At 35.5% G+C, this 15,057-nt stretch overlaps 1 protein-coding gene across 31 annotated transcripts in view; it reads left to right on the top strand.

Moving 5' to 3' along the window:
• The window catches only part of rims2b (regulating synaptic membrane exocytosis 2b), a 175,490-nt gene that overhangs the window by 36,794 nt on the left and 123,639 nt on the right, over positions 1 to 15,057 (top strand). For 29 of the 31 annotated variants that reach the window (XM_058752960.1, XM_058752961.1, XM_058752969.1 and 26 more), the window contains one exon: positions 2,613 to 2,785. In XM_058752960.1, the coding sequence (XP_058608943.1) occupies positions 2,613 to 2,785 (173 nt within the window). Of the gene's footprint in view, positions 1 to 2,612; positions 2,786 to 6,519; positions 7,019 to 7,402; positions 7,831 to 15,057 lie in introns of those variants that run through there. The other 2 variants (XM_058752991.1, XM_058752989.1) reach the window with 2 other exon arrangements.

Here is a 15,057-nt window from a genome sequence, read left to right as displayed (position 1 = left end):
AATATTTACATTTACTATAATATATATTATATACACTGACTACAAGCTTTTGAATGGTATAGTGTAATGTTACAAAAGCTTTTTGTTTCAGATAAATGCTGATCTTTGGATCTTTCTATTCATCAAATAATCCTGAAAACATTAATAATAATTATAATAATAAATGTTTCTTGAGCAGCAAATCAGTATATTAGAATGATTTCTGAAGGATCATGTGACACTGAAGACTGGAGTAATGATGCTGAAAATTTATTGTGCATATTAAAAGTAAGGGGGACACATCCCCCACGTGATCTACGCCCATGGATGACACATACAGGTCTGAGCGGGGTGGAAGAGCTCAGCCAATCAGAATCAAGCAGTGGAACTATCTGTTTTATGAAAATAAAGTTTATTCTATTTTTTGTTTTTTTTCCCCCTTAGGATAACCTCCTGAGACCCAGAAAAACAATTTTAGGAAAATAAAATAGTATTTTTTTTATGTCATTACATTATTTAGAGCATATAAAAATGTAAAAATGATTCATTTCATTCATATCTTATGCTATGTCACCAATACATTTTTAGAACTGTATTGATTTTTTTTATACCAAACTTTGTATAAAGATTATTCTGAACTATGTTATAACAGAATGATTTGATATAGGGTACAATGGGGCTAAAGGCCACCTTAAGAAAAAATGTGCTATTCACTGCGCCTAAAATGTATAATTGCAGAAAAAAAAAAAATTGTTGTATTGAACATTAATGGAGCAACAGATTTTGTGTGAAAATAAATCATTCAAGTTTGAATAAGGTCATTCAAGGTCATTCAAGATCATTCAAATCTTATAAATGTATGAGGTGGCAAGGTGGTGAAAGGCACACGGTATTGATACAAATACTTCAGCTAAAATATTAATAAATTAAAATAAAATGTTTTGTTTAATATAAAATATAATAAAATGTTTTATTTAATGATGTCTAAGTTAATACTTGTTCAAAACAATCACTTTATCAAAGTTTGTACTGTTTTCTAATTAATTTGAAAAAAATATATATTTTAAAATACAGAAACAAAATAATTTTAATAAGATTCTGAAAGTATTGAAGGAGATCCAATAATAATTGAAAATATAATTACAGTAATAACAACAAATTATATTTTATTATATGATATGATTAATATCATGTTTTTAAATATGATGATTTCATTCTAAACATGGTGATTATCGCTAATATGGACACATACATAATATATATATATATGATATTTATAACAACATAATATATGATATTTACCATCTGAATCTAACCATGTCATGTGAACTAATGGAAAAGTCAGCCATCTATTAATTATCATGTTAATTACTGTGCACCTTTAGACCCAACAGCAGAGGTGCTTTTTACCCCAAATACATATTTTTACGTTATTTAAAAATTGTTGCTTTAATAATCTTAAGCAAAACTGAAAATCATAAAGAAGACCTTTGTCTCAAAATATGTGCATTAATTTTAGCGATTCACATTTGCTACTTCAATCTACAGCATTTTAAAAAACATAAAACATTAGATCAAGCAAGCACAGAATCAACTTTGCACTGCTTCAAAGATCAGATAAATATACACCTGCATGTTGAAAAGTCAATGTTTTGCAAAGTGCTACGCCACGTTATTGTGCCATCTAGTGGTTTAGATGAAAATAATACCAAAGGCGCCTTTTTACCCCGTTGTACCCTATACCATTTTTCTTTATGAAAAATGTGTGTAAAATGGCCATAAATGGGTTTTCCCATTATATACAATGTATCCATGAACTGTATCTAATTTGCATATTAATGTGTTTTTGGGGCAACATGTAATGAAAAAAGAAGTATAATAATGGGAGTAATAATTAACAAGTTTTTCATAAAAATATATAATATTTCATAGGAATATTGAAATGTTTTCTTTCCCTATTCAGTTGTTGTGTCTCCCAAAATGCGTAATAAACATGCTTTTAGTCCCGGTGTTCTCAACTGAGGACATGCATGAAATCAATGTCCTGTTTCGTAACAGAAAGTCATATTTTGATTTGAAACCCCATAACATTTTTATATATAATTACAAACATTTTACAAAATATTATCATATTTCCATAAGGGTGTTACACTTGATCACTAAATTAATGTCAGCCATTTTATTTGGTATCTCTGAGAAGCCCTGAATGTGCTCTGTACAGGACATCCAGACTTAAAACTGTGGCATGTATAGTCTTCACTAAAATATAAAATTCACTAAAATATAATGTCCTCATATGAGGATGCAGGGTCTCAGGAGCATCACCACAACACTACATAGGACAATCGGTTTGGAAAATGGATGGATAGATGTTTTATTAGCAATAGTAGAAAATAATGTGATAGTTGAATCATCTACTCACCCTGACAGACGGTGCAGGGGTTTACACAAAGGTCCTCTGGCTGACCTGCGTTGTATTTGTAGCATCTGTATTATTAAAAAAAGAAATAGTTAGAAGACCATCCATCCATCCGTGAAAACTGCACATCTTGGTTTGTTATTGTATTGCTTTCGTGCTTCTTATCTCATATTTCCCTGAATTCCCCCAGTATTAATTGTCATTTTATATGTAGGTAATGTGGGTATGCAACCTGTGCCGAAAACAACAAGAAATCCTCACCAAGTCGGGAGCGTGGTTCTACAGCGATCCTGAGGTCTCCAGATCAGGGCCCCAAGCCAAAGTAAGGGGAGGCCCAGCCGGAGCAAACCAGGACCCTCTCAGAAACGGTTCAGGGATCCCAGGCAGGTCAGTTCATACCTTATTCATCTTACTTGGCCTCAGACAGTGTAAAATGTTGCTCCGTTCAGTATTGTGTGGGTCTGATGTTGTGAGAAGGCTTTTAAGTTTGTCTCAATTAGGGATGCTTTGAGGATAATTCAAGATTCAAGGGTTATTTTTAGAGTGGTGGGGGGGGGGTCGTCATGTGACACACAGCAGCCACAACAGTACTTATGCTTTATTTTGATTTTTTCCTTTATATTCGAAACATTCCCAAACGCATTAACTATATCATGAAATATCTTGATTCTCACCTTTATAGATTATGTTAGTTGATATATAGTGGGCGATGGTCAAAGTAACCTAATAATAAAACCTGTCTGTTTACTTAATTAACAGATATGGGTGTCATGCCATAACATATTTTAATACGACTGACTTTATATTTAATGTGAATTTAACATTGAAAGTTAATGTGAATAAAAACATTGTAAGTTAGGCTACTAATCATAACACTTTCATTGTACAGAAAGAGCGCGAAGAACATTTCCATTATCAAAGGACATTTTTACTGACAGTCTAGAGTTCAAGCACTCTCAAAAACTCCCATTAAAATCATTGAAGCTGTTTACACTATGAAATTAATATCTTACATATTCATACACACATTTGCACTTTGTTGTTTCTGACGAGAGAATTCGCCAGAAAGAGGTATTCAGTCAGCGAGCGAGTGAAGAAAACACCGCATTTTAGCGATGACTCATCTGAACGCTTCTGATTGGTCATTGCATTCATAAGCTCAACAGCATCGTGTGTGATTGGTTATAATGTGCAGCGCTGTATAAACGCGTCTGTATCTGGCTCAGCGCCAGCCAGTGAATGCAGATTTGAATTTAGCAGCTGATGATAGACGCACTGAACGTTCTAATCACGCCGGTGTGATTGTATTGTATATAGAAAATATTAATCAGCTATTTTTTGTCTTTTGGAAGCTGCATTCAAAATCCACTTGGCTCAAAAATCTGAGGGGGCACGTGCCCCTCACTGTGAATGGGCACGACGCCTCTGATCAGAGATAGATCCAATGGAAATGGATTTTGCAGTAACTGCATTGTTACATTTTAAGAAGTGAATGTGAGTGATACCCGCTTGTGCTCCGCTTTCTGCTACTGTACTAGGATGTTGTGATTAATATGTGTTTGCTTGTCAGTATTATTACGATTATTATGATATTAACCATCTGAAAAAGGTACATTAAAAGAATACTTATTACAGAAATTATTACAGAATATACTTAAGTATGAATATAGTGTTTTTGGATAATTAATTGCATGCAGTTGCATTAAAGTGTGTTATAGTTTTAATTTGTATTAAATGCAGTTATTTGAACTTTAAAGTACTTTTTTGACCCACTTTTCACCCAAAAATGAAAATTGTCATCATTTCAGTTTCTTTCTTCTTTTGAGCACAAACGAAGATATTTTGAATTATGTTGGTTATCAAATAGATGTTGGCCCCAATCGACATCCATAGTAGGAAAAAAAATACTATGGAAGTCAATAGGGACCATCAACTGTTTTATTACCAGTATTCTTCAAAATATCTTCTTTTGTCTTCAACATACAGGTTTGGAACGACATGAGGGTGAGTAAATAATGACAAAATTTTCATTTTGGGGTGAACTATTCCACAAGTGCACATTCAATACAATTAAGCACAATTTTTTCACAAGGGTAAATAATACTGGACAATGCTTAGGATTTAAAGTGGGTTGCTTTACATAATAATAGTACTAGTGATGCTTACAACCCTCATGACTTGACCAGATATTTCACTACTAAGCTACAGGCAGCAGTACCCATTATCTCTGGCCTGACTCATAAAGTGGACTAGAGATCCCGTCAGACTCTTTCCAGCAGATCATTAGGGGCTGTAAGTGGTCCAGGAACTAATGAGGAAAGTGCACTGACTACACAGGCCACATCAGATGCATCAGACGGACTCACACATTGTGCTCAGACAGATGATGGTAATAATTAATTATGTCAGTAATTCAGTTTTTCAGTAATTAATTTTTTTTCCAGCAAGTTTGACTGCTCAAATTTTCAACATATTGTTCCATCTAGTAGTTGGAATGGGACGCATGAGCAGTTCCATCTGATCTGTTTTAATTGTCGGTACATATGCATCAGATAAATTTCTATGGCTGTTTCATTGCATCTTGCTGTTTTTTTCTGTGTCAGAAACATCATAATTGTCTTGTCTGAAGGTTCTGTTTCATTGAGCTGTGCTCAGCTGTTTTTGAATGCAAACACACACAACAACCTTCCAATACTTAGTGACCACTTACAGTGTCTCTATATTACTGTTGCAGACAAAAACACCACCATATTAAAGGAGTAGTTCACACAAAACTTGCTCACCCTCAGGCCAACCTAGATATAGATGAGTTTGTTTCTTCATGGGAACAGATTTGAGGAAATTTAGCATTACGTCACTTGCTCACCAATAAATCCTCTGCAGTGAATGGGTGCCGTCAGAATGAGAGTCTAAACAGCTGATAAAAACAGCACAATAATCCACAAGTAATCCACACCACTCCAGTCCATCAGTTAACATCTGAAAAGCTGCATTTTTGTAAGAAACAAATCCATCAAGATGTTTTTAAAGGGATAGTTCACCCAAAAACGAAAAAATGCTGTTAATTTACTCACCCTCCAGATGTCTTTTTTTCTTCAGTAGATAAGTAAAGATTTTTAACCGAAACTGTGGTCCTTAGTGATTTATAAAATGCAAGTCAGCGGCTGCTCGTCTTTTGAGAATGAAAAAAAAAAAAACATATCAAAGACACCTGACGATATATTAAGGTCTTGTGAAGCAAAACAATAGTCAGTGCAAAAAACTGAACATTATTTACTACGTTATCACCTGTAATCCAGAGCCTCAGGCAAACGTCTGTAGTGATGTCCAGTTTGAGAACAAATCGTTCTTTTCAACCAGTTGTTTTTGGTGAACTACTTGAACCAGAATCGTCTGAATCATCTGAAACATTTTGCGGCTCAAGAAGCACAGATCTACAAGTTACTCAATCAAAACTCACTTTCAGATGCCTGACAGTCACTGCGACTCGAAATCAGCCAAAATACCGGCATAATCCTGTGATGATGTTTTTGCCAACTCATTCAGCACTCCAGTTCCTCCAACTGTCACTGAACCGAACCGAAGACCAGTGAGCCGCTGATATGCACATATGTGAACCGAGCACTTGAATGAAGGGGCCAAATGAATGTTTTTATGGTTTCTCATTGTTTATGTAAAAAGGTGAGCTGATGAAGAAAAGTTCACTTTGCTTTAGACATCTGACACATCCACGTTTCACATCATTATTGGGTGCTTTAATAATAATTGTGGATTATTGTGATGTTTTTATCAGCTGTTTGGACTCTCATTCTGACGGCACCCATTCACTGCAGAGATGAGTGATGTAATGCTAAATATCTCCAAATCTGTTCCCACGAAAAAAAAAGAAAAAAAAGCTCATCTACATCATGGATGGCCTGAGGGTGATGACTTTTTAAGGAAATCTAAATTTTTGGGTGAACTATTCCTTCAACCAGTCACAACATAAAGGCCCATTCACACCAAGGATGATAACTGTAACTATGTAGTTTTAATAATTGTAAGACAACTGCAAAGTTTACACCACAACAGTAATAACACAGAGACACGATATGGTTGGAATTACTTTCAGAATGATTTTTTTCAGTTGTTTAAGTATAAAAACCATTGGCAGGCAGCCAATCAGAATCCACCCAAATTTAAAGAGCATGAGCATTTAAAGCGACAGATGACAAAACTCCAGCGTGGGCTTAAATTGTGTTTTCATCATTTGTGTCACTTTCTAGAGAACTACAATTTTTTTTTTTTGTACTAGATTAAGTAGTACTAGAGGACTGGGATGCTCGAGTGATGATCCTTTGTAATGATGATTATGATGATGATGATGATGATGATGATGATGACGATGGCAGCCGTGATTAGCTTTTATGACGACGATGACGGAGAGAAAAAGAGAAACAAATGAAAAAAGGAGAAAATGTCCATAAAATGTGATCGATGGTTTTAACAGCGCTAGGAAATTAAAACGGGTACTCACGTCCCAGAACGGAGAAGGAGATTCGCACAGAGACGCCCTTACGTTGCCAGATCCTCTTCAAATATCACTTCCTAAAGTGACCGATTTTGAACGGCGTCGATGAGGTAAATAACAAATTAGGTTGGTTCGTAAAGGTGTTACATATATCAGTCGTGCACTGTAGAGCGCGCTGCCCCGGTGCTTTGAGCGTCGCTGAAATCAAGTCCAGCGCACTGGCTGTGTCTCAAAACCTAGTAAGCTGACTGCCTAGACAGCGTATTTGGACATCATATGCGTTCACCTACAAATGCAGTTTATGAGGCTCGCTATTTTGCCTCTCTGTTCTTCCCCAGTTAGAGCTCACTGTAACAGTACGCTCCCGTTTGCGCATCTCTCACTGAGAGAGCCGTGCAATAAAGCAGCCCATGCAAGCGCGTCAGGAATGATATATGTGTGTGTGTGTGTGTGTGTGTGAGAGAGAGAGAGAGAGAGTCTGTGCTGCTCCAGTTTGTCTGATTCTCCGAGGCGAGACGGTGGCGCATGGACGCAGCTCCAGATATTCCAGCAGCCGGTAAAAATGCAGCGCTGTTTTTCTCTCTCTCTGGCACGCCGTCAGACAGAATCCATCCCCCGCTCCCAGAAGCCGCAGCAGCACCTCAGGGCTGGAGCATGAGGCGCACATCCATCAGATCTCCGGGAAAATATGGGACTTGATCGACACGGCAGCGCGTCGGATGTTGCGGTCGCGGGGCTGTGGGTCTGCTGCTGCTGCTGTTTCCTCAAGTGAAAGACTACTGGGTTCGGTTAGGGAGGAGGGGGGTTAGGTGAAAATGCAATTTGGGACATTGCGACAGTTCTGTAGCTCTTTTCTATCGCATTTTAATCCACCCCAGAACATCTCGAAGCCAGAGCTGTTGGGACAGGCGCGGAACGGCAGGTGAGGCGATCGATACCCGCACACCGATCATCACACCAGGGCTAAACAAATACAGAAATGCATTACAGGCACATCCAGTGCTGTAGACTGACATTCGGGTTTGAATTTACGATGCTGTTTAACGCTTAAGATTCGCATGGGTGTTTTATAATGGTAACTGCGCCTCCGTGCCAAACGACTTCATTTGATACGGCTGTGATACGATGCTTAAGAATATGGGAACACTCTTTATTACAATGCCCATTAATTATTATATGCAAATTAAGTGATTCATATTGCTATTTATATACTACATCTAAAGTAAAGTGCCAGAAATGAATGCTGTTTATTTAATATTAGGCAATTAGACTACTTAGCACAATGTAGAAAAGTGAAAAGATGCAGTTTTTACTTTAACTAGCTGGTGTGGCTTTTAAAATTTATTTAATGTAGGTTAATGTAGTCATTTGGCAATTTGATTCATAATATTCCTAAATGCAACCACATGATTTAAAGGCTGACCAAGAAAGCATGTAACATTGTGACATACAGTATGTACTGACTGATAATGTTGTTGCCAGTGCACTTTATTTATTTATTTATTTATTTATAAATCCCAGATGGGATCATTGCTTCTTGGACATGGATTTATAGGGCAACAGGACAACCTCAGGTTTTTCTTTTGCCTCCTTTTATAGTGCGTTGTTATACTTTTATTTTTTCTTCTTCTTCTTTTCTCATCTAAATTCTTCCTTGTGCAAATTTCTATAGAAGTTTATTTTTGCTTAATAAATGGCTCTCCCTCATGCGTTTTTGCTGATTCTTTGCTGGAGTGTATTTGAGAGTTTCTTTACGACGCTAATTCAGACTATGAGGAGCCTTGAGCTATTTATAACTCCAGCACAATAACTTGCTTTGGGGAAAATGTCCTAGTGAGTCATTCAGTGAAGTCCTGATTTATTAAGCAATATTATGGCATGCCTGGAAACAGTGCATATGGGTTATATCATAATACAAACAAACAGCAGTATATTTTTATTCACAGCATACAGGCTACATAATACAGGCTTCTTGGACGCGTTTATTCACGGGCGCCTTTCACAAGAGGCTTGTGTTCACAGGAGCGTCTTGTTCAAGTAACACTTTGTCATGTGCATGTGTCATCTGCATATGAAGCCTGAATAAGATGGGAAAAGATTTGAAAAATTGCATGGCAGCAATAGTCCCATAAAATGTACAACATGTCAAATAATAACCCCAAGAACACAAATAATACAGATCATTTAGGCTTGTCTTGAGTGTTTGCACTAGTGCTTAAAATTGTGTGGCTCTGCATAGTTTGCATGTGTTGAAGAAACCATACGCAGAATTTTTACTTCAAGTCAGAGTGACATGGCGTTCTCATTAATTAATTAATTTGATGTATTTCTCAGTGAAAAGTATATTAAGTGAGGTATGGTGTTTTTTTTGTTTTGTTTTTTTTACGAGCTTATAATTCACGAAGAGCTTTCAAAATGTATAAATGAGTCGAAACAGCAGAAGGAATTTTTAGGGTCACATTTTATGACGTCACGTCCTGTTTTTGGTAGTTTCGATGTCTTTGGTCTGCGTTGTGTTTATATCAGAATTCCTTTGGAACATTGTTTGTTTTGCACTAAGGTTCGGATGCCAGCGTTCAGACTTATTCAAATGGAACGCACTAATAGAACAATCCGATAGTTCCTTTTATCCCTCATGTTTTTCATTTGCTAGATATTGGACTGAAAAATACTGATGTTACTCAAACTGGGTATAACAACTTACGGAAATAATTTTTGATGACAAAAATTTCTCGTTATGCTATATTTTTAATATTTTTTATCAATTTGTTTTATTTCAATTTCTTTTTGGAACTGATTGATTTTAGGCCTCATTGATTTGATCTTATTCACCACATTGTTTAAAATAAATATAGCCAATATTATCCACAGATAATGCTTTTTTTCACTCAAAATCTGAGATGCATACAGGCCTACGATCAATCAGTTCCAAAAAGAAATACAAACCCCAAGATTTGGTGATAATAAAGCATAATGAAAGATTGACAAGCAATTTTTAATATGGCTGGTCATTTTTGATCAGGAACCCAAAATTAGGTAAAGGATTTAAAATTTTTACATAGTAAAATTATTGCATTTTTTATGAAAATGATCAAGGCAAGTATTTTTGTAGTTTGCAGCAGCATGCTTTAAACAAAAAAGACCCGGAATATGTCTCTGGAAAGTAAATAGAGTCATTGTTGACTCATTTTTTTACTCAAACATCCAAATGGGGAGGACTTGAGCATAAATGTAAGTGTATTAAATTATTTTACTGTTATTAGGAGAATGTAATCACAAAAAAGTTAGTCACATAATTGTTTTAGCTATTTTTGTGGTGATGGACACTTTTATTCAGAAGTTATTTTTGGTTTACTTAGGTCACCTTTGAGAGATTTTATCTGTCACCCACAAATCATTTCACTTATGCTGCATAATGTTTTCCGATACATAAGTTATGTATTGGCAAAATTACAGACTTTAATGCAGTCGGCTGCTACATAGCTGCAAGTGACAGTCTGACTCCCGGTGAATGAGTGTTTGATAAGTTTGTGTGTGTGATGATGATAATGAGATCCTCATTGCATGCTTATTCATTTGCTTCAAATTGAGCATATGCATATTATTTTTAAAAATGAAAAAAACGAAGAAAATTGATGAATCACTTGATCTGCCATTTGTTAACGTTATTATTCATCCATTCATTATCATACAAATATGCTTTGTAAACCTAAAAATCTTTTTTTTTGCATTCCAAATATATTTTGCACATAAATGTTACATACACTAAGAAAAATTGATGTAGAAACCCCTTTCATTTAGAAATTCCTAGTACATTTCACAAATAATCACAGAAACAAGAGGAAACACATTGAATTAAAAATTTTGAAGTAGAAATACTGAATTTGTATTTTTTTGTAACATACTCCAATAATTTATTTACAACTTTGAAATATATTTATATTTAATAGTATTTTTTTTTTTTTTTTTTTTTACAGGATATTCAATAGTCTCACGAAATAAATAAATAACAATAAATAAGCAATTATGCTGGTGTGTATAGCAGTATACTACACATTTCTCAGTGCTGTTTATCCCGTCCCACCTCCCAGCCCTTCTTACAATTCTGGCTGATACTTTATTTGCAAAATCCTTATACCCACTTAGCAGCAACCCATATCTCAACGGACCGAATCATAGACTCTCTGTGCTAATGCTGTTGATATTGCATGTGAGTGGTGGGCTACAGAAATGGAATCTGACTCCCTCAGATGTCCTAATTAATTGCCGGCCACATTTCGGCCTCTTTCACTCTGGCTGATTTACTCCCTCAATCATTGATTATTTAGGAGCTGTATTTTCTCTAGTGTACTCTCTTCCCAAAAGCACTCGCTCTGAATCAGTCAGGCCTTGTGTGCCAGCTCCTTTTAATGGAAATCCAAACCGATCGATGGACAGTCAGAGCAGCCCATCCCGCTGCGGGCTGGAGCTGTTATAATGTTGGACTGGATGATTCTCTCTTTTCAAGTAGTGGAAAGTCAAAGAGCTGCAGCTCCACTGATGAAAGTAAACATGCTTATTATGCATCATATGTCATAAGAGCCATGTTTCAACTTATTTGTTTTGAAAGAAGTCTCTTCTGTTTACTAAGGCTGCATTTATTTGTTTTCAGCATTGATAATAATCTGAAATAAATTTTTGAGCATCAGATCAGTATACAAGAATCATTTCTGCAGGATCATGTGACACTGAAGACTGGAATAATGATGCTGAAAATTCAGCTTTGATCACTGGAATAAATTACATTTTAAAATATATTCACATAGAAAACATTTTTTTTAAATTTGTAATTTTTTCCCCCCCCCACAGTATTGCTATTTTTAATGTATTTTTGATCAAATAAATGCAACCTTAGTGAGACTTTTTAAAAATGTTTTCTTGGTTACATAATTGTAGTTCAACTATTGTAACAGTAATTTATATTATTACATTGTATAATGATTTGCTTCAGATTGTTGGTTGATATTTATTCAATAATTAAGAAAATATTTTAAGAAAATTCTAGAATATTTTTTTTTTATTATTTTTTTTATACCAGCACACCTTGCACAGACCCTTGACTGAAAAGTCTACTTGATTAAAATGAAATGTATAACGAAGTCTTTATCTTCAGTCTTTCAGTTCTTCAGACAAAGTGCAAATTGGAACTAGATTTTGATATTTTCTGAAGAAAGTGTGTGTGAGTGCTGCTTACCTGTGCAAATCTCAGTGGCACAGTGCTGGGGTGCTGTGGGTGTTTGCCAGAGGTGTTGCTAAAAAAGGCCGCTGCGTGTGGTTTGTAAGGAGTTCTGAGTGCTTTGTTGAGTGTTACTACGCAGTTGCCATGGTGTTGTGGGTGCATTGCTCAGTGGTTACTTATTGGCCCATCAAATAAATGCCCACCTGGGGCTGTGCGATAGGGAGAATAATGAAATCTTGATTTTTATTTGATTTTTTTTTTTTCCAGATTCAAGAACTAGTCAGCCTAAAAATGTAACTACATGATTCAAGTAACATTCTCTTTTTTAAAAAGCTCTATTCCATTGTTTTTTCTGTGGGAACATGCGCTTGATGGATGTGTTTGAACACTGTGTTTGCGTCTCATGTCTTTTGCAGTGTCTGGTGCATGAAAGGCCATTCTAAAAACGGCACACAAGTTAAAGGTGCAGTATGTAATATTGTCAGCTAGTGGTTGCAAGGGGTACTGCAGTCCAAATTCAAAATATTGGAGAGAGTTGTTTCTTTCGTCCCTCCTCCTCAGACTCAATGCTCACGCGGGTTGACAGGTTGAGGACACGCAGGAATGAGCACAATTAAAAACAGAAGGCAACAAGCTTTACATTGTAAATTGATGAGTTGATTTATCTGTGTTTTAATATTCCTCTGGTCATAGAGTTTTTTTTGGATGGATGCTGGGGCTTTTTAGATCTGGTAGAATCTGCGATCTCTGATCATGGCTGCAATACGCTGTGTTTTCCGCCAACTGGCAACCCAGGGTGTCGAAATACTATTGGGTAATTTGACAGTGGGCGGAAACGCACAGACCAAAACAAAAACAGACATTCCGACACAGAACAACCATTTAACAGCAGAATAACTGGCTGTAGCACTGTTTTTCAGAGAAACAAGTACTGTATGTAAACTTAGCATGTTTCGGTAATGCTTTATTTTAAAGCTGCAGTCCGTAACTTTTGGCGCTCTTTGTTAATAAACAAAACTGCATGCATCTTGTGGAAGAGCACTGTAGCCGGAGTAGGGCCCTATTATTTCCGCAATGTGGAATATGCGGACGGAATTGTGGAATCCACTTAGAAAAACGGACTTAACCGTTTAACGCGGAATGTCACAGAAATTGCCAAAGTTTGGATGAATTAATCAAAAGTAAATCATTACACTTAAATCAAATCGCGATATCGACTAGTATTTGTAAATATTAAGCCGTAAAAAGACTATTTAAATATGAATCCTACGTGTCTCTGTGTTAATGAATGGCACAGACATGCGGTTTTGTTTACTACTCGTACTGAAGCGAGTGATTTCAGCCTCTGCCCCCTCAATATACGAGTACTTAAATACATGAACATCATCTCCAGAACTGCTCTGAGAGTCACTTCCTGAGCATTTTACCGTTTCATTTGAGACACATCACACAGAAATTTAAAGGTATTCACGGCAAACCATTCAAAATAAGAGTTCGGTTTAAGTTGAAGATATTGTGGCAGAAATACATTATTATTGCAGAATATACGTAATACTACTACTAAAATTATTAAAACCTTATTTTTTTGAAAGAAATAATCATACAATATTTCTTCAATGTTTTAATTGTAAATTCCCTTTATTTGCCAAAAAATAAAAATCGTTTAATTTTCATTAGTGAAAAGATAAATTAATGTTTCATGCCTTCATTTGATAACCAGAAAAATATAATTACACAAAAACATTTCATAAGGCTATTGTAAGGATAAATTAAACTTGTTTTTATGCATTCAAATAATTAGACACGCTAAAACACAGAATTAGTAACAAAACACAAGGTGGGAAAAAATAAAACATTTCATAGGGCCCTAAACATGTAATTTTTGTTGAACTTTTAATAAATTGATGTTAATTTGTTTAAGTTTAATGATTTTAATTAGTTAGACATGCTTTTTGATTTATAAAATTTAATTTAACCATTAAAAAGGAGTCCAGGAAAATTAAAAAAAAACAACAACAAAAAAACAGAATCCAGAAAAATGTAAATGGAAAAAACTGAATTTGGAAAAAAATAAAATGGATTTCATAGGGCCCTACCGGAGCTACTTCTCTCTGTTTAGGTCTATGACGAATCATGCAGGTACTGGGCTACTCCGCAATGGTTCCTACCAGAACCAGTCAAAAATAGTCTGAATATAAAAACCTATTATAGGTGTACCGTAGTGATTCAGGATAAGCCAAATCATGGTTTGGAAAATGGATTCATGATGAACTCGCTTATTATATAAATTAAAAAAAAAAATTACAGACTGCAGCTTTAAGGTGTCCTTGTTACACGTTACATGTACTTACTATTATAATAACAATAAATTATGCATAATTACATGCAAGTAACCAAAACATTTTCATTGCCATGAAAATAGCCTAAGATGCTGACATGGCATTAAATAAATATATATTACTACTACATGCAAGTAACCCTAAACCAAACCCTAATCCTAACCCTGAACATATAGTAAGTACAACCCGAATTCCGGAAATGTTGGGACGTTTTTTAAAATTGAATAAAATGAAAACTAAAGACTTTCAAATCACATGAGCCAATATTTTATTCACAATAGAACATAGAGTACACAGGGCACAGGGGCAACAAAGGGCTGAAAAAGCAAGACATTTTGAAAAGATTCAGCTGGGAGAACATCTAGCAATTAATTAAGTTAATTGACATCAGAAGTAAAGATGGGCAGAGGCTCTCCAATCTGTGAAAGAGTGCGTAAAAAGAATGTGGAATACTTTAAAAACAACGTTCCTCAACGTCAAATTGCAAAGGCTTTGCAAATCTCATCATCTACAGTGCATAACATCATCAAAAGATTCAGAGAAACTGGAGAAATCTCTGTGCGTAAGGGACAAGCCCAAAGACCTTTGTTGG

Source organism: Onychostoma macrolepis, chromosome 19 (genome assembly GCF_012432095.1).
Source record: "Onychostoma macrolepis isolate SWU-2019 chromosome 19, ASM1243209v1, whole genome shotgun sequence".
In the NCBI taxonomy this organism is placed as follows: Eukaryota; Metazoa; Chordata; class Actinopteri; order Cypriniformes; family Cyprinidae; genus Onychostoma; species Onychostoma macrolepis.
Note: the sequence above shows the minus strand (reverse complement) of the source record. Positions and strands in the feature narration are given on the sequence as shown.